This window comes from Trichechus manatus, unplaced genomic scaffold (assembly GCF_000243295.1).
Source record: "Trichechus manatus latirostris isolate Lorelei unplaced genomic scaffold, TriManLat1.0 scaffold00070, whole genome shotgun sequence".
Classification (NCBI taxonomy): Eukaryota; Metazoa; Chordata; class Mammalia; order Sirenia; family Trichechidae; genus Trichechus; species Trichechus manatus.
The window spans coordinates 6,712,740-6,733,663 of NW_004444006.1; the positions used below are offsets into that span (position 1 = coordinate 6,712,740).

The following is a 20,924-nucleotide window of genomic DNA, read 5'->3' on the forward strand; positions in this document are numbered from 1 at the left end:
TGTTTAGGGGGCTGAGGCGTTGTGGGCTGCAGGGTTTCCTGCCCCGAGATAATTGGAGCCCTGCCTACTGCTCTCACTTCCAATTAGAGAAGAAATCAGTTCAGCCGGTGGGGCTGGCGGGACGCTGGGGGGCTGGCGAGCTTGGTGGCCTCTCAGAGAACACTGCCCCGCCCCACTCCAGCGGCGGCAGCGGCGGCCGTGAAACTGGTCAGGCCGGCCCGGGTTCCGGGGTACAGGTTTGCGGGGTGGGGCCTGGTAGACTGCTGGGCAGACCGCGGTGGAGCCCGGAAGGGTAGGCGGACGGGGAAGAGCCGCCGGAGGAGCCATGGAGAGGGCACGCAAATTCTCAGGCTCCGGCTTGACCCTGGGCTGGAGCTCGGCCTCGGCCTCAGCCTCAGCCTCGGCCTGGAGGAGGGCTTCGCAGAGGTGGGCCTGGCCGCTCCGCTCCCTGCGGCCTGGAGGGGATGCAAGGTAGGAAGAGTGGAGGACTGTGAGGAAGAGCATCTGGAGCTCAGGGACGGAGCCGCCCAATCGAGACGGCAGTGAGAAAGGAGGAGTCTTGGACTTGGGGCTCCTCTGATGAAAGATGCTTACAACAAGGGAAGGTGGTGGGCCAGGGGAGCAGACTGGGAGTCAGGTTGTGTGGATATACACGTTAGATTGTGTTGTGCGTCTGCTCTCACCTGATACCACAGTGACCATTTACGGAGGGCTCCTTTAGACATGTTTTGTTTTGATCGTATTTTGCATGTGCTTGTCCCCTTTTTTCAGTTAGGCTCCTAAGTTCCTTTTGGGGACCTGGGATTTCTTTATCTCAGTCTCCCACATCACCTAGCAAGGGTACATGGTGGTAGCTAGTGAATAAATATGTTGTTGGAAGGTAGGAGGGGTGATATTTAGTAGTGGAATTTTGAGACCGGAGGAGCATGTGTAAGTACACGAACTTTGTGGGTGGTGGATGCAATCAACCTCAGGGTGGTTCCACTGCCCCTAACTGGTTCCCCTTATTGTGACCCAGTTTCCGTCACACCGATTGGTAGCACAGGAGAATCTGGGGAGGAAGAGAACCAGCAAGTGGGCTCTAAGATTTGGTCTCTAGAGCCGATGGCAGGGATTTGTTGCCCTGAGAGGTTAGGGGACTGGGAAGTTGACTCCAAGCCCTCAGGAAGGAGGGAGGGAAGAGAACTGAAACTTGGCACCTGGCAGAAAACAGCAGCCAAGCAGGTTTCAGGAGAGGACAGGAGGAACAGGGTATCATACACAGGGACTCCAGTCCTTACTCCTTGTGGCAAGTATGGTCTTTGTTACAAGCTTGCCCCCACAGTAACAACAGTTTACATCTACCTTGTCCTGATCCTTCCACTTCTTTCCTTCCAGGGAGCCTCGCAAGATCATCCTGCACAAGGGCTCCACAGGCTTGGGCTTCAACATTGTAGGAGGAGAGGATGGAGAAGGCATTTTTGTCTCTTTCATCCTGGCAGGAGGCCCAGCTGACCTGAGTGGAGAGCTGCGCAGGGGAGACCGGATCTTATCGGTGAGGAGAAAAAGGAGAGGTGGGAGGATGGGAGCTGTGCTAGTCTAAAAGGGAGGACAGGAGACCTTGCTTTCTGTAGACAATGCTTCTTGAGATGGGGTAAGGGCTAAGAGCTGGAGAAAACTTACATTCTCTGTATAGACATCCTTAGTGAGGGACAGGGACCAAGACCAGACTCATCCTTGAGGAAATAAATGTCCCGATTGACACTTGATCCACACAAAGATAATTATAGGTAGTCCCTGACTTACGATGTATTTGAGTTACGACAAACATCACTTACAACTGTCTTTTTTTTTTTGGGGGGGGTACATCTTATCGTTATTGATATGTACTACATACAATGTTGTAGCGTGTGATTTGCTGATGTTATCATTCTCAGATGTTCACTCACAGATTTTCAGTGTTATGATTTACTGTTCAAAACACTGCTGTGTAGCAGGTTATTGCCTGGTCGACAGTGAAGTTGGTGTCAGGAGTCATAAGGGATAGAAAGTTGGGCAATATGTAACTCTAACGATATATGACAATTGAACTTTGCACGCTCTCGACAGCCATTCCTACTATGACTCCATGGTTATGACACTGACGCTGACTTCATTGTAGACCAGGCCTATTAGCGTAATCTTATTCAGCGTTTCGTTCTATCAGAGGCATCAGTTGTTAATTTGAAGCCGAGTTGTTCAAGTTTCTCACACTGTAACACCTGTACCGCTTACACCCCCAATAATATGTCTAGCAAAAGAAGTCATGCCACTATAAATTCTAATCCAAAAAAGAAGGTGAGGAAGGCTCTAGACATAGATATAAAGATGAAGATCATTAAGGCCTATGATAATGGAAAGTCAGTGAAATAGATGTGTGTATGTATGTATATATTAAAATACATCTGTAAGTTTATATGTAATGTTTCCAACCCCCAAAGACAAATAAAGATCGGATTTATAAAGATACTGATAATAAAAGGCAATAATAATGAAAACTAAAAAAAAAGATGAAGTATTTGACTTATATCAGAACCAACTTATGACGGAGTCCTCAGAACATAAGCCTGTAATACATTAGAAATATTGTGTCCTTTAGGTCTCTGGCCTTAAGGGCAAGGATGGGATATTGGGAAAGGTATCTGAATAGGATTAGGGATGGGCTACCCATCACCCACTCCTGACTGCTAGGACACAGGACTCCTTTCTTGCTTTGGGGCTGGCTCATGACTCCCTTCTTTGTACAGGTGAATGGAGTGAACCTGAGGAATGCAACTCATGAGCAGGCTGCCGCTGCTCTGAAACGGGCTGGCCAGTCAGTCACCATTGTGGCCCAGTACCGGCCTGAAGGTAGGAAAAGGGAGGATGGGGAGAGATGATTTGGGGAGTTTAGACTTCTACTAAGTGTTGGCTTTTTGCCATCGTAGGTAACAAAGCCACTTCACCGGGTCCCTTCTACCCTGGTGCAGTAACCTCTTCCTCTCTCGTTTTCATTCTGGACGGAGGTTGGTTTGGTCAGCTTGGGAGCATCAATCAGGCTATGTGCAGAGCCTGCTGATCAGGGCTGCAATGCAGCAGAAGACCAGCAGTGGGCAGCAGCCTATGGAAATTAAGCACAGAGATTAGGGAGACAGGAAAAAGGGGAGGGGAGATGCAGGGCTCAGAGGCGAAAACATGGAACTGTGTGCCCTGGAGCAGGGGGAGGGCAGCTATTGGCTAGAAGGACTTTGGGGAAAAGACGTCCGATCTTAGAGATCTGGGGCCAAACCCCTACTTCCTTCCCCTCATCAGGGTGACTGTGAACGACGCAGAAGCGCTAGAACGGTGTTGCTATGCTTTTGGGGTAGGGGGTCTGGAGTCGACCTTTTTCCCCTGCCGGGGGGGCCTTCTTTTTATTCTCAGTGAGCGGTTCCCAGGTTTGGGGGCGAATGGGCGATTATGCAAATGAAGGCGTTTGATTGGCTGGAACCAGCCAAGGTCCAGGTGCCGAGGTGAGCTGCGGAAAGGCACGCCCTAGCCAGCTGGCCTGTGGAGTGGCCATTGGCGGGACGAACGCGGCCACCAGCCGCACGCCCCGCCCCCTGACCCAAGCGGAGGGTGGCGGGTGCCCCTCCTTCTCCCCTTGCGCGCCTCAGGCGTCTCCTCCTCCTCCCTTCCCCCTCCCCCTTCTCCTTCTCCTCCCTGCTCCCTCCTCTCGCGCGCCCCGCTTTGTGTCCATGGTCTCCCGCGCTGGACGGAGGGGTTGTCCGCAGCTTGCGCTTTCTCAGGACTAGACCTGGACTCTGATCCGGCGCCAGGTGAGGTGGGGCGGACAGGGGTCAGGCCCCATCACAGTTGCCCCTAGCCTCTCTACGGTTCTGTTCTCGGCCTTTCTCTTTTCCAACACTGCGCCCTCAACTCTGCCCTTTACCCGGAATGCCTTCCTAGCGCGCCCACACCCCCGCACGGCGCGCAGCCATCATTTGAGCCCCTCCTGAGGGCCCCCTCCCAGGCCCCAGGAACGCCGACTGGGCCCTTCCTGGCCACTACCTCTTTGCCATCATCTCTACCCACACACGAAATGCTCCCCCTTCTCGCCGCGGCCTCAGTCTTGCCTTCAGCCTCCTTCCTGCCCGCTGCTGCCCCCCTAGCAGCTCCCTAATCTCTATTCCTGGAGGAATTTTCTAAATCTTCCCCTCCCCCCACACGCATTACTCCACCAAACCTGGCTACCTCTGGAAATATCCGAGATTGGTTCGGTATTCTCTTTGCCTCTTCCCCTCTCCCCTTCTGTTTGCAAGAGTTTTTGGTCCTGTTCCCGACTTCTTTCACCTCCCCCTCCTCTCGGTAAGCCCAGCCTTTGTCCCTTTGGTCTGCAACGCCTGGGCTCCTCAGACACCTAGGCCCTGTGGATCGGTTACAAAGGTGGAGGAAGGGGCCTCTCCCTGGCAGGTGCTCTGGTTCCCTGATGAGAAGGGGAGAGGCTGGACGCCCTGTCGCAAAGTTGAAAGGGAACGAAAGCGCCTACCTTTGTGCCTTCTGCTTCCCTCCCCCCACACTTTTCTTTTAGAGCCTCAAGCCAACAGCCTGAAGGGAAAGCCTGAAGGGGCCAGCTGACCGTTTTGCAGAGGCTTTTTTGATGAGGGACAGAAGTGTGGGGAGGTAACTAATAGAGCTTGTTGGTCAGAGACAGTGGGAAAGAGGGATGCAAATAGACACTTCGAGTCATTTCACTCCGTATTTGGTGTTCAGTTTAATGACAAGGAACTCACCTTGGGGTTATTGTTTTTATGATTTACGTGTGTGCTGTTTGCTTCTCCGTATGGAGGTAACCGTTTGATTTTTATTAGCAATCAATATTTATCCAGGGCATGCCCACAACTTAGAGAACATAGGACTCTGCAAAGGAAATGGTTTTTCTTGCATATTTGTGTGTGTGTATGTAGGAGAAATTCATGTGGTTCTTTCGGTTTTGCTCTCTGATGTTGGGCACATGGAAACAATACTGTGAATTTAGAGTGTCTATAGTGGTGGTATGTTGGAAACTGGTGACTACATATTTCTGTGAGTTTTGTTGGGGGAATGTAACTGGTTTAGACAAAAAGCTGCAAGTTGTCCAGGGTAAGGAATTCCTACAGTGTTTATTGCTCTCTGAGCATATTTCTGAGAGCGAGAGTCTATAACATATGTTGAGGTGCTGTGTTATGTTAGGTCTTTCTACCACTTGCTAAACAAGGCCTTTCCTTCTGTTAGGATTTAGTTGAACCATTGTTGTTAAGGCTCTACCACCCTGGTCTTACTTCTTTCTTTGGTTTGGTAATTCCAACAGGGCTCCAACAATGAAAAGCCTTTTTTTTTCTTTCATTTGAAAATGGACCCCTGGAGACTGGTCCAGAGGGACTATCAAGGCTTCCAGGTTGGGCTTTGAATTTTCTTTGATAAAGTGCTAGTTTTTAAAAATAAGGACTCCATGGTGATCATTTTATAAATATGTTAAATACTTTTCTTTGGATGATTGCATCATGGTGGATATTTACAAAATGAATAATCCAAATATATGTCTCTTGGCTAAAATGACAGAGACTGCATATTATTGGCCAAGTAAGTGTTCATTATTTGGATTTTTTTTTTCACCTAGAGCCATAGAATATGAGAGGTGCAAAGGATCACAGTCCAGTCTCTCATTGTGAAAACCGGACTAGCGACATTAGCAAGGACTTGACTTGCCTAAGGTCATGGAGGGAAAGTTTCCAGGGGTCTGCAATTGGATTAACTCTCAGGTCCACCAGTTAGAACAAAACCGTGCTTGCAAATTCCTGAAAGACCTAAGACAGAGTTAGAATGGAGGAGCAACAGGAAAGGGGCTTGGGAAATAACAGAAGAGAGACTAGATAAAGAAAGTGAGAGAAAGAATGATGTATGTGGAGGGTAAGATTAGAGTGATCACCACAGTGGCCACTGAGGTGCTAAACCAGCCAAACCAGTGCAGCCTTTAGCTAGATATTCTTTAATGTGAGAGCTTAGAAAATAACTTTGACTAGTTAGAACTATCAGAGTAAACACAGTTTTTTGTCCTTTTTAAAACAGCTTTATGGAGATATAATTCAGATACCAGACAATTCACCGATATAAAGTGACCAATTCGTTAGCTTTTTGTTTATTCACAAAGTTGGGTGTCGATCACCACAATCGATTTTAGATGATTTTCATTACTCCTCTCCTTCCTTTAATACATAAAGGGAATACAAGCATTGGAAGGGTGATAGGTTTAGGACAGTTGCTTCGTAATGTATCTCCCCTGGACACTTAGGGGCTAGATGGCCACTTGTTGGGAATGCTGTAGCCCTGAGATTCTTCCATAATCTGGCTTGCATAGGGTGGGTTAAACGCATCATGAAGTATAGGAGCCATGTCTTTCTATTTGAACTTTGTGTTGTGCCTAGCACGGGTGCTGTCTTAGTTATCTATTGCTGCTATAACAGAAATACCACAAGTGGGTGGCTTTAACCAACAGAAATTTATTTTCTCACAGTTTAGGAATCTAGAAGTCTGAATTCAGGGTGGTAGCTCTAGGGGAAGGCGTTCTCTCTCCGTCAGCTCTGGAGGAAGGTCCTTGTCTCTTTTGAGCCTCTGCTCCTGGATGATTTTCATGTGGGTTGGCATCTCCCTGCTTCCTAGCTTGCTTGTTTAATCTCTTTTATATCTCAAAAGAGATTGGCTCAAAATACACCCTACACTAATCCTGCCTCATTAACATAACAAAGACAACCCATTCCCAAATGAGATTGTAACCACAGGCATACATACAGGTTAGGATTTACAACACATATTTTTGGGGGACATAATTCAATCCATAACAGGTACTTAACAAGTACTTTTATAATGAAGCTTTGTAAAATATTAAAATAGAAATAGAAGTGCTAAATGATAAGGTACCACAGTGAGAGATGCTGTTTAATAGTTTCACTCCTGATTGTTCCAAACTGTTATGGACAGAGCAACCTTGTCTATTAGCTAAAAATAGCATGATGTTCTTGGGCATGTATGTTGTTGTTGTTATGGGCCATTAAGTCAGTTCCGACTCATAGCGACCCTATGTACAACAGAACGAAACACTGCCTGGTCCTGTGCCATCCCCACAATTATTGCTATGTTTGAGCCCATCGTTGTAGCCACTGTGTCAGTCCATCTCATTGAGGATCTTCCTCTTTTACGCTGACCCTCTACTTTACCAATCATGACATCCTTCCCCAGGAACTGGTCCTTCCTGATAACATGTCCAGAGTACGTGAGACAAAGTCTCGCCATCCTCCCTTCTAAGGAGCATTCTGGCTGTACTCCTTCCAAGACAGATTTGTTTGTTCTTCTGGTGGGCCATGTTTTATTCAGTATTCTTCACCAACACCATCATTCAAATGCATCAGTTCTTCTTTGGTCTTCCTTATTCATTGTCCAGCTTTGCACGCTCATGAAGTGATTGAAAATACCATGGCTTGGGTCAGCACACCTTAGTCCTCAAGGTGACATCTTTGCTTTTTAACACTTTAAAGAGGTCTTTTGCAGCAGATTTGCCAATGCAATGCATCTTTTGATTTCTTGACTGCTGCTTCCATGGGCATTGATAGTGGATCCAAGTAAAATGAAATCCTTGACAACTTCTATCTTTTCTCCGTTTATCATGATGTTGCTTATTGGTCCAGTTGTGAGGACTTTTGTTTTCTTTATGTTGAGGTGTAATCCATACTGAAGCCTGTAGTCTTTGATCTTCATCAGTAAGTGCTTCAAGTCCTCTTTTCTTTCAGCAAGCAAGGTTGTGTCACCTGCATATTGCAGGTGGTTAATGAGTCTTCCTCCAATCCTGATGCCGCATTCTTCTTCATACAGTCCAGCTTGTATAATTCTGCTTAGAATTCAATTTGAAAATTTAAACATCTGGCTTTTGGCAAAGGCTCTCTTCCAATCTGTTCTAAAGTGAAAAGTATTTTTTCTATGACTTGTGGAATTGCTCTGTCAAGGGAAGGATGGGTGTTTTATTATAACACTTTTATTTATGAACGATTGCCTTAATTCCCCCCTGCCTCCGCCCCCGCCAGTTACTTTGTGTCAGCCTCTGTTTATAAACTGAGCTAGTATTTTTCTGGAAATACTAAAAAAAAAAAAAAAAAAAGCCTTTTTATTTTTAGAGTAAAACTTGATCCAAAAATCAGTAGGTGAGCCAAAAATTGGTCACTAAGGTAGTAAACGGGGAACTGATCCTTTGTGACCAGTATTTTCAGTTGGAATTGTAAACCCAGAATGTACAGCCATACGGGCTAGGGTACAAGGAGAGAGAGAGATATAACGAGAGAATGAGAGTTTTCCCTAAGTCATTTTAAGGTGGTGAATAAGCATACTTTCACTATGGAAACACCTTCAGGTAAGGCCTGGAAAAGTTTGGGACCAGTGTTGACAATAACTTGAAAGCATTAAAAGGATGTTTTCCCCATAACATTTAGGTAGCCATCCCTATCTCCTGCTGTTTAAGAATGAAGGATGTAAACATAACTGCTACCCTATCATCAAGGAGTCCTAGTATCACAATGGTTAGGCACTCAGCTGCTAACTGAAAGGTCAGTGGTTTGAACCCATTAGCCACTCTGTGGGAGAAAAGACCTGGCGATCTGCTCCCATAAAGATTACAGCCTAATAAACCCTATGGGGCGGCAGTTCTACTCTGTTATATAGGGTCGCTATGAGTTGGAATCGACTCAGTGGCACACAACAACACCCTATCATCACGATCTCTTGAGATCACAGAGGTGAAAGTATGCCACAGCAAAGAATTAAAGCTCTGAAACTCCTGTTGCCATCCTAAAAGGCTAAAGTAAGGAAGGAAGAAAATGAATTCCTATCAATAGCATTTCTACACTGAATAATTTGAAGGCGGTTACTATCGTATTCATCTTTTATTTTTCCAGTACTTGGTCCAGAGCCTGACACACAGTTTTTTAATTGAAGTATTGAGTATGTCTGTGTTTCAGATACTTTTGGAAGCATTCCTCTTCAGGACATCCCTATGGGATAAGTGGTATTACAGTATTCCCGTTTCACAGATGAGGGAAGTGAGGATAGAGAGGTTGAGTGACTTGCTCAAGGTCACACAGCCGGTAAGGGGCCAGACTCAAAGTTTGAAGTCAAATTTCCTGAGAACTTTAGGTCCAGGGCTTTTGACCCTATACTACAGGTACCTCCCACTACAGCAGAGAAACTGTGAGCCCTCTCTCGCTACCCAGACACATTTGGAGACAGCAAAAAAATACTGTTGTGAGACCCTTTAGGTGCCAGAAGCTGTTAACAAATGGAGTAAAACCAACTCCCAAATTTTAGCTTTTTAGTATTGACTGCCACAAACTCCTGCACTGAAGGAGTAAGTACCTGGGGATAGAGAGGCTGCTGGAAGTCTGGGGGAAATCCCCTCACCTGCAGAAGGAAAGTAGACTGAGGAAGACTACTAGGGAATGAGATTGTGAGGGGGAAACCCCAGGAGGAGCCAAAAGGTGGGAGTTAGTTTGCTTGACTTGATAGCAAATGTATGCAGGCTTAAGATACTAGTGCAATAAGTAGGCATTTCTCATTTTATTCAAGTGAAATGGAATTTTATTTGTCATTTTTATGAGCATACAATTTCCCCATTTGAAGTATACAATTCAGTGATTATTGGAATGTTCAGAGTTGTGCAACCATCACCATAGTCAATTTTAGAACATTTTTTATCACCCCAAAAAGAAAACCTGTACCCTTTAGCCATCACCCCCAGCCCCCTCCCTTAAGCCCTTGGCAACCGCTAATCAATCCACTTTCTGTTTTTGTAGAGTTTCTTTTTCTGGACATTTCCTATAAATGGAGTCATACAATATGTTGTCTCTTGTGTCTGGCTTCTTTTACTTGGCGTAATGTTTTTGAGGTTTATCTATGTTGTAGTATGTATCAGGACTTCATCCCTTTTTATGGCTGCATAATATTCTACTGTATGGATATACCACATTTTGTTTATCCATTCATCAGTTGATGGACATTTGAGTTTTTTCCACCTTTTGGCTGTTCTGAATAATGCCGCTATGAACATTCATGTACAAGTGTTTGTGCAGACATATGTTTTCAATTCTCTTGGGTAGATACCTAGAAGTAGAATTGCTGGGGGACGTGGTAACTCCATGTTTAACCTTTTGAGGAACAGCCAGACTGTTTTTTGCAGTATCTGCACCATTTGACATTCCCACCAGCAATGTATGAGGGTTCCAGTTTCTCCACATCTTTGCCAATGCTTGTTATCGTCTGAATTTTTGATTGTAACCATTCTAGAGGGTGTGAAGTGGTATCTCACTGTGGTTTTGACTGCCAGAAACTTGTGATGGCTAATGATGTTGATTTCATGTGGTTATTGTTTATAATTCATTTTTGCTTTGCTTCTCTTGCCCTGGTGGCATAGTGGTTAAGAGCTATTGCTGCTGACCAAAAGGTCAGCAGTTCAAATCCACCAGCTGCTCCTTGGAAACTCTATGGGGTAGTTCTACTCTGTCCTATAACGCCACATCAACTCAACAGCAATGAGTTCTCTTGATTTGATTCTCACCCTCTTTGCAAATATGACCGGAGACCAAGAGTAAGCCAACCATGTTGTTACCCAGGTGATTAGAAGGGACCCAGAGCCATGCAGCAGGTAATAAAGGACTACCTCTTCCTCTTATTGCTGAAATGTGTGCTGGAAGGGTTTAAGGCTTGGGTGTGGATAGTTTTAGCTACAAATGCTGACCTGATAAAAGGATAGGGCCCACCCTTTTTAAAAAACCCAGCTTATTGAAATATAATTCATATACTGTACATCTCACCTGTTTAAAATGTACAGTTCAGTGGTTTTAGAATGTTTACAGAGTTGTGCAACCATTACCACAGTCAATTTTAGAACATTTCATCACCCCCAAAATAAATCCCATACCCATTAGCAGTCACTCCACATTGCCCCACCCCCAAGCCCCTGGCAACCAGTAGTCTACTTTCTGTCTCTGTGTATTTGCCTATTCTGGACAGTTCATATAAATGGAATCATACAATATGTGAACTTCTGTGTCTGGCTTCTTTTACTTAGCCTAATGTTTTCAATGTTCATCCATCTTGTAGCATGAATCAATACTTTGTTCCTTTTTACGGCTGCATGGTATTCCATTGTATGGCTATACCACGTTTTGTTTATCCATTCATCAGTTGATGGACGTTTGGGTTGTTTCTACCTTTTGGATATTATGAATAATGCTGCTATAAACATTCATGTGTTTCGGGGACATTTGTTTTCATTTCTCTTGGGTAGATATCTAGGAGTAGAATTGCTGGGTCATAAGATAACTCTCATATTGGGTCGCTATGAGTTAGAATTGACTTGACGGCAACGGGTTTTTTAGTTTTAAGATAACTCTGTATTTAACGTTTTGAGGAACTGCCAGACTTTTTCCCAAAGTGGCTGCACCCTTTAAGCCCACCCTTTTTTGAAAACTTAGAATTTAAAAAAAATTTAAGCTTTCTTTTCAGTTTTACCCCCTGGAGCTGAACTTTGTATCTGAGTGTGTATGTTTGTGCTGGGTTTTTCTATATTCCATGTAGCCCAAGGACATGGTAGCTGGATTTGGCAAGCATTTTGAACCTAGCTAGCCAGGGACTTTCTTGTCCTTGTTAGATAGTTTGGGGCAAAATCCTAGGAACTTTGGTGTCTGTTCTTTGGATAGCATAGAAGGATAGAATAAAATATAGTAATGAGAATGAATTATTTCTTATTTAATTATAGCTTTTTAGGGTTTTTTTTTAAATCTAATGTGTTGCTTATTGAAATCTTCACCCTAGTATTTACAGTGTTGCTTTGTTTAAGGCTTTAGTCTTATATTCCACAACGATAGTAATTGTTTAAATAAAGAAATAGGAGAAGTAGAGCAATTTGGGCCTACCATTACAAAACACCTTGTAATAATCTATTCTGGAATTTAATGTCACTGAAATTAACAAATACTGTTTTTGCTCCCTTTATGTGAAAGGAAAAAATTTATGTATATATCTAAATCCTATAGGAATCATCTTGGACTAAGAGCCAGGCCCTGGGTTCTAGTCCTGATTTTATCTTCAAGTAGCTGAATAATCTTGGACTAGTCAACCTTTTTGGGCCTTACATTTTCTGAACTGTAAAATGAAGGGGCTGTGCAAAATGATCTCTAATGTTGCTTCCAACGTGAATTATTCTGGGTTATATTAGGGGGAGTGATCTTGTGAATTCAATTTACAGGTTCCTTTTTTGTACCTAGACTCTTATTAAATCATATAATCTTGAGCTAATAACCCCAAAAACCCACTGCCATCGAGTCGATTCCGACTCATAGCAACCCTATAGGGCAGAGCAGAACTGCCCCATAGGGTTTCCAAAGCTGTAATCTTTACGAAAGCAGACTGCCACATCTTTCTCCCGCAGTGCGGCTGGTAGGTTCGAACTGTTGACCTTCTGGTAAGCTGAGTGCTTTAACCACTGCACCACCAGGAGTCCTTGAACTAATAACAGCCTTGCTTTAATAAAGGTCTTGTCTTCCCCTCTTCTTTCCTATGATAATCTCACTGAATTTAGATGTCTTAAAAAGCAAAGGCCCTAGAGAATTTGGGAGTTTTTTACTTGATGAAATTATGTTTGAATAGACCAAAAAAGAAAGTTAACATATTTTGTATACATATGTACATTAGGGATCTGGATACATGTCCTTTAGATTTTCAAAAAGGAGAAAGAATTTTGCAGATTTTGGGTTAAATTCTACAATAGATTATTACAAGGTGTTTTATAAACACTCAGTAAAAGAAGTAGTGAGCACTGGGAGCCTGTATTGGTTCACCAAGATCAAGCAAGACACATCAGACTGACTTAATTTTCTTGTTAGACAAATAGACAGGGGAGATATGGTAGATGTGGTATATCTAGATTTCAGCAGGGCATTGATAAGGCTTCTTTTGGTCTACTTTTGGGTATGATGCCTGGGAGATAATAAAGTGGATTTGTCTGGAACTGGTTGAATGATCAGTTCCAAAGGAAAATGATTAATAAGCCATAGCAGCATGGAGGGAAGTTTCTAGTGTGTTTGTGTGTCCTGGTTTTGTCCTTGGGTCTGTCCTATTCAGCCTGCCTCTGCACCCACCTTGAATTATATTTATTTTTTCCTCGATATTACAGTACCACATTTAGATTTGCAGAAAATTGGGAAATACAGAAAAATACGAAGTAAAAAAATTAAATTTGCCTACAACACTACCTCCAGAGATAACAACTATTGTGTGTGTATTTCCCTTCAAATTTTTACATATTTATATTTTATATATATATATCTTTCAACCGCGGGATCATTGTATTTAAACAACTTTATATTCTTTCTTTTAACTTAACATTATGTTGTGAATATTTCTTTGAAAAAATGGTTTTTAATAGCTGAATAATATTTCATCGTGTGTGCCATAATTTGTGTAACCATTCTCCTGTTGGGCATTTAGGTTGTTTCTAATTTTTTGATCTTATACGTAACATTTTGATGGATATCCTTGTAGAAGGCTTTTTGTGAATCTGTGATTATTTCTTCAAGATAAATTCCTTGAATTATTGGGTCAAAGGATATGAACATGTTTAAGACTCTTGATATATTTTGCCAAATTGGCCTCCACATCCAATGACTCTATTTCAAGATCCTTACTAATGTGGAGTGTTTTTTTGTTTGTTTGTTTGTTTAAAGAAAATCTCTGTAGATTTCATAGGTAAAAAGTGTTCTTGTTTAATTTTTATTCATATTTTAATTTGTGTTTGTTTTGTTAATAATAGAATTGAACAATTTTTTGTATATATTGCTCGTTTATTTGTTTTGTGTGTGGATTGCCTATTCATGCTTTTTCCCCATTTTCCTTTTGGAGTGTGTTCATCAGTTCTTACTGATATATAAAAGCTTTAATATACTTAGAATATTAATTCCTTGTCATATATTTTGCAAAGATTTTTTCCCAGTGTGTAGTTTGCATTTTCATTTTATTTTGATGTATAAATGTTTATATTTTTATGTAGTCAAATCTATCAGTTTTTTCTTTTGTGTAGTTTGCCTCTGCCCATATGTTTGGCAGGGCCTTACCTACCCTGAAAGCAAATAAATACCCACCTGTGTTTTCTTCTAGTTAATTTTTTGTGTTTGCATTGAAATCTTAACCTGCCTGAAGTTTATTTATGATATGTAAGGTAGGGTACTAACTTATTTTCTGCTCCAAATACCTAATGAAGTACCTCAGTACCATTTACTGAGTAATCCATCACTTCCCTGCATGGTGGAAAATCAAAAAAGGTGTGTGTCAGGGTTGTATTCAGTCTGTATGCTGAGCAAATAATCGGAGAAGCTGGACTATATGAAGAAGAACGCGGCATCAGGCTTGGAGGAAAACTTATTAACAACCTGTGATATGCAGATGACACAACCTTGCTTGCTGAAAGTGAAGAGGATTTGAAGCACTTACTGATGCAGATCAAAGACTACAGCCTTCAGTATGGATCACACCTCAACATAAAGAAAATAAAAAATCCGCACACCTGGACCAATTAGCAATATAATAATAAACAGAGAAAAAATTGAAGTTGTCAAGGATTTCATTTTACTTGGATTCACAATCAATGACCACGGAAGCAGCAGTCAAGAAATCAAATGACGCATTTCATTGGGCAAATCTGCTGCAAAAGACCTATTTAAAGTGTTAAAAAGTGGGAACCCAAGGTCAAGAAGGGGAGGGTGTTGACATGTCGCGGGGTTGGCAGCCAATGTCACAAAACAATATGTGTATTAACTGTTTGATGAGAAATTAATTGGCTCTGTAAACCTTCATCTAAAGCACAAAAAATAACATCAAGTGTTAAAAAGCAAAGATGTCACTTTGAGGACTAAGGTATGCTGACCCAAGCCATGGTATTTTCAATTGCCTCATGTGCATGGGAAAGCTGAACAATGAATAAGGAAGACGAGAGAAGAACTGATGCATTTGAATTATGGCGTTGTCGAAGAATATATCGAATATAACATGGACTGCCAGAAGAATGAACAAATCTGTCTTGAAAGAAGTACAGCTGGAATGCTCCTTAGAAGAGAGGATGGCGAGACCTAATCTCACGTACTTTGGACATGTTATCAGGAAGGACCAGTCCCTGGAGAAGGACATCATGCTTGGTAAAGCAGAGGGTCAGCGAAAAAGAGGAAGATCCTCAATGAGATGGATTGACACGGTGGCTGCAACAGTGGGCTAAAACATAGCAACAATTGTGGGTATGACGCAGGACTGGGCAGTGTTTCGTTTTGTTGTACATAGGGTCGCTATGAGTCAGAACCAACCCAGTGGCACCTAACAACAACAAATATCACTTCCCTGCTAGTTTGAAGTGATACTTTTATTATGAACAACATACACACACTCAGGATTTGGATTTTGGGTTTCTTATTGTGTTCTGTCATCTGTGTATTCCTGCATCAGACTACACTGTTAATTATTGTGGCTTTGCAAAGCATTTTAATGGTGCAAGCCTCACACCCCCACTTCTGTTCTTGTAGGGCCAACCTGTAATATTTTACTCTGGGATTATCAGTTACTGAAAAATGACCACAGATAACCGGTTTGACAAATATAAAACAGAGGAGTCTTCTCTAGGTCCCATTTTCTGGGTTCCTTCCACAGAAACTTGGCCTAAAAGAGATACGGTTGATACCTCAGTAAAGATTGTAAGAGAATTTGTGATCCTGCTGGAGTGACTACTGTGAAGAAGACTTGAATCTAGACTCTCCATTGATCTGGTAAAACATAGAGATAATTTACATTAACTCAAGTTTGCAAGCTTAATCATAAGATGTGTGTGTTTCAGTCACTGTATTATATCATCTGTGTTAAGTGGAAAAAGATTATTCTAAATGAGCATACCCACCACCTTGAGAGTTGGAGGAGCTCTAATTCTGTCTTCATTCTTAGATCTTCTGGATGAGGTGTGTCTTAGGCTGGGTTCTCTAGAGGGGCAAAACAAATGAAGCATACATACATATATATATGCATACAGAGATGTATTTCAAGGAAATGGCTGACGCAGTTGTGGAGGCTGGCAAGTCCCAAATCTGTGGGTCAGGTGTCAGGCTGGAGGCTTCTCCTCACTCATGTGGTTGCAGGGGCTGACGAATCCAAAATCGGCAGGTCAGATGGCAGCAGGCTGCTGGCTCACGTTCCAAGAACCGGACATCAGAGGATGACTAGTCAGTTGTAGCATCAAGAGAGCCAAGCTTTGCCAGGACATCCATATATATTGGGTGCAGGCCACACCCCCAAGGAAACGCCCCTTTCAACTGATTGGCTGCTCACATCAGATCACAGAATGGAGGAAGATTACATAATATCTACCAAACCACTGAGAATCATGGCCTAGCCAAATAGACACATAACCTTAACCATCATAAGGTGTTTTGTCTTGGGGTAGTTCTTGCATATGCTTTGACTTATGGGTTAAAGGAGCCCAAGGCTTTGGTAATCTTCCATTTGAATATGCTGTACGAAATTCCTTTGAAGTAGAGAAAACACCCTATTCGAGGCTTTTACCCTTATCTGCTTGGGTGATCCAGAATAGGCGAGAAGGACCAAAGACAAGGTCCTGTGAATGCCTTTTCTAAGCTTGATGTGAGATTAAGGCATTTTTCATTCCACTTTTTTCAGACCAGGGGACTGAATGTAATGAAACCTTTATATTGTATAACCCTTTCATCTAGTAGCTCTTTCTGCATCCTCACTAAGCTCTTTGTGGGGACAAAATATCCAGTCAATGGGGATAAACTGGAATCTTTTGTGGAGTGCTGGTCTGGCACGTCTTAGCTTTCTGTTTTATTTCCAGTATCCTTCAGGATACTATGCAGAACCCTGCCTGTGTATATATGGCTGAGGAAGCACATTGTGACAGTGTGGGAATCAGAACAATGACAACCAAGTGTCTGTTCTGGGTTAGTCCTGGTTCTGAACTCATTGTCCTAAAAGTAGAGCTGAAGTTATTATCCCCCAAGCAATGCATGCCCATATTGAGGCCTGTTTGGCACTTTTCTGCCCTCACATATAGCCTTAAGAAATTCTTCGTTTGTAATTTATACCCATTGACTTGGTTCTTTTTACCGAGGAGCTTAGTGTTATTTGCAAATGTGAAGATTTCTCTCTTTTAGACTGTATAAAAAAATTAAATTAGACCAGTTCCAGATTGATTCCTTACGGACTTCACTAATTTGGTCATAAAATCCCAATTATGTCAAAATTAGAATGGACCTGAAAAATTGTCTGGTTTTAGAGGTGTTGGATTCTTTAAATAGTGGGCCCTATGATTAGAAAGTAAGCTGAGTAATGGGCTTCATAATTATTTTTATAGAGAGAAATTTGTGATTCCTAGAAATGGTGTGATATTCAGCGATTGATGTACTTATCTCCATAATAGCAGGTATCTTCTTGATGCACTTATTTTGCTTTCAGCTGAAAATGTGTACCATAGTGTGAGGACAGATGCTTGTAATTCCGACACATCTTGAGGGTTTGTACTCCAAAGGCAAATCTAGAAACATAAAACACAATTCATATTCATCAAAATGTGGGACTCTTTCTGAGACTGTAACTTCATTTCCACCATTGTTCTGTGATTTTTCACAATCGGTGATTCCTTTGAGCTCAGGGTAGTTGAGTAATGATAAATGAGGGTTGTATGAGTTTGAGATTTGAACACCTGCACTTACATATGAACAAATGGGCTTTTTTTTTCACTTATTTTGAGTTTATAGCCAACCAAAACATGAGCTATTTATTCAGCCATGTCTTTCCTACTCATTACTTGAATGTGGACTCCAGGTCAGGAAGTTAACGTTTCTCTTCAATATTACTTTATTTTTATTTACATCTTCCTGTTGTTCCTACCTGTCACAATCTCTGTGTGTCTGAAGTCTGTCATCTCAATTGTTTCCCTAGCTATGTTGTCATTTTCAAATTTGATAGGCATGGCTTTTATTTTATTTTGTAGTTTTTTCCTGTTCAAACTATTGATAGTCTGTCATGCATGCAGAGTAAGTGCCCTTTGTTCCTGCCATGTTTCCTGTCTTTATAACATTTCCTATCTATAATCAAATAGGACCATATTTCTATAGGTTGATAAACTAAACACCTTTTGGCTTTTCCAAATTAACCACAAATGCCATTTTTTATTCTCAGAAGAAAATTCTTCTGTCATTAGGGAGGTAAATGGATTTGAGAGCAAAGTCTTAGAGGGGATGTGAATTTGGAGGCTTGGTTTAGTGTCCAGTTTGTACTGGTGAATATTATAGTTTCAGTCCCCTTTGCTGCTTTATTAGGTTATTTCTTTTTTAAATAACATTTTATTGTATTTTTGGTGAAAGTTTACACAGCAGATTGGGTTCCTATTTGACAGTTTCTTTTTTTTTATCTTTTTATTTATTGTGCTTTAGGTGAAAGTTTATAGCTCGAGTTAATTTCTCATTCAAAAATTTATACACATATTGTTTTGTGACATCGGTTGCAAAACTATAATGTGAAAGCACGTTCCCCCTTTCCACTCCGGGTTCCCTGTGTCCATTCGTCCAGTTCCTGTCCCTTTCTGCCTTCTCGTCCTGCTTTTGGTCAGGAGCTGACCATTTGGTCTCATATATTTGATTGAACTGGAGGAACCCCGGAACCTATGGCCCCCGGACGCTCTGCTAACCCAGAACTGAAACTATTCCCGAAGCCCACTTTTCAGACAAAGATCAGACAGGCCTATAAAACAAAAAATAACACATATGAGGAACATGCTTCTTAGTTCAATCAAATATTAGGTTATTTCTTGAAACCTCTGACATGTCAGCTTTTTGGAGAAGCGGTTTGTGGTTTTGTTGGTCAATTTTTAGCATTTTTGGGTGGAAACAGAAAGTTTGTATTCTTTTTTATAATACTTGTTCCTGAGGACCCAGAATTTGAGAATTATAAAGTCCAGATTTGTCCTGTCAGATATCTATATCCAGTTAGAGCATTCAGTAAGTTTGTTGACTCAGCAAGGTGCATATCACTATGCTAAACTTTGAGAAGGAAACAAAAGCCACATGAAGGAGCTTAAATAGTTTAGTAAAGAAAATGACATCACCATAACTTCTGGATGCTAGATTTTAAGAAGGAGAGGTAGTGGGGAGTCTGGAAGCCATGTTAGATGAAGAATGGTTGAAGGAAGTAACAATATTTAGCCTGGAGAAAAGATAACTCATTTTGAGGACATTATGGCCATTTTCAATTATTGCCTATATTGTCCCACCTTTTCCTGGTCTCCCAGGCAGGCAAAAATCTCAGAAGTTGCCTTTGATTCTTTCACACCATACATCTAATCAGATGTCACACTTTATTTCTTCTAGGCTCTAACGCATTTCTTGATTCTTGTCCCTTCTTTCTGTCTTCACTGCCCCCATACTCTGTTATGTCAGACCTTTGAAGTTATTGTCTTTACTAGTAGAATCGCTTTCTGGTCTCCGTTCCCTCTTCCTTTGTCCTCCATTCTATGTAACATGCCCAGAATAATCTTCCCCCAAACCTAGTTCTAATTGTATCACCTTCCTGTTTAAACACCATAGCACAGGAAGAAAAGTCCTATATCAAGCTCTTATAATGTGGCCCCAACCTGCCACCACCTTCTTTTCCCTTGTTCATGTTCTACCTTCTGTTCAGTCTAATCACTAATCTTGGAACCTGCTACAGGTTTTCTTAGCTCTTCAACCTTTTAAAAATCATTCCTTCATACTATGACGAAGAGAATCCAACTTGTTTTATGCTGTTTTAGACACCAAAAATTAGGACCTGCAGGCAGAGGAAATGTACCTCAACCAAGAATTTTCGCTTGCATTGTTGTTGTCAGGTGCCGTCGAGTTGGTTCTGACTCATAATGACCCCATGCACAACAGAAGGAAACACTGCCTGGTCCTGTGCCATCCTCACAGTCGTTGCTATGTTTGAGCCCATTGCTGCAGCTACTGTGTCGGTCCATCTCGTCGAGGGTCTTCCTCTTTTTTGCTGACCTTCTACTTTACCAAGCATGATGTCCTTCTCCAGGGACTGGTCTCTCCTGATATCATGTTCAAAGTAGATAAGACAAAGCCTTGCCATCCTCGCTTGAATAGTGTTGTCTAATAATTAAGAATTAGAGAGCTTCCCAGCATTGGACATGTTTGAGCAGAGCTTAGAGGGCTAGCTGGCTTGGATACTGTAAAAAGCAGGGGCTACTTATACTAGGGGCTATAGGGGATACCCAAAAGAGCACGGTGCCCCGCTGTCAAGAAACCTAACTCTAGATGTGAGACACCACGCTTTTTCTCCCCACAATAGCCAAAGAAATAAACACACACACACATACACACCCCTGATCATGTCATTGATTTACTTAAAAATCTTTCCATGGCTTCTTCACATTACTCTTACAATAAAGGCCAAAATCCTTACCATAGTCCATAAGTCCTTGTATAGTCTGACCTCTGCCTACCTTCCTAGTCTAATCTACCAATATCCCCCTACTTCCCTGTGTTCCAGACATTTTGTACCCTCACATGTGCTGTTCCTTCTGTTTGGAATGCTTTCTTCAGCCGCCTACTCTTCCCTGGGCTAACTCTTCATCCTTAGGGCTCAGTGCTTAATTATTACTTCCTTAGGGAAACCTTTTTTGAAACTTCCCTCCCGAGTAGGTTAGGTCACCCTGTTATTCTCTCTTAGCCCACTGGGCTTTTTCTTCATGGCAGTTATCACAATTGTAATTAGCTATTTGTTTTATGATTGTAATTTCTAGGGACTATTTTGATTACCTTTATATCCCCAGCAGCTAA

General features: G+C 42.1%; 1 protein-coding gene across 3 annotated transcripts in view; it reads left to right on the forward strand.

Annotated features, from left to right (window-relative positions):
* Positions 1-20,924, forward strand: part of DLG3 (discs large MAGUK scaffold protein 3) — a 60,293-nt gene that overhangs the window by 6,652 nt on the left and 32,717 nt on the right. The window contains exons 1-3 of one of the 3 annotated variants that reach the window (XM_004380112.2): positions 245-471; positions 1,378-1,534; positions 2,766-2,868. In XM_004380112.2, the coding sequence (XP_004380169.1) occupies positions 326-471; positions 1,378-1,534; positions 2,766-2,868 (406 nt within the window). In that variant the 5' untranslated portion in view covers positions 245-325. Of the gene's footprint in view, positions 1-244; positions 472-1,377; positions 1,535-2,765; positions 2,869-3,642; positions 3,816-20,924 lie in introns of those variants that run through there. The other 2 variants (XM_004380111.2, XM_004380113.2) reach the window with 2 other exon arrangements.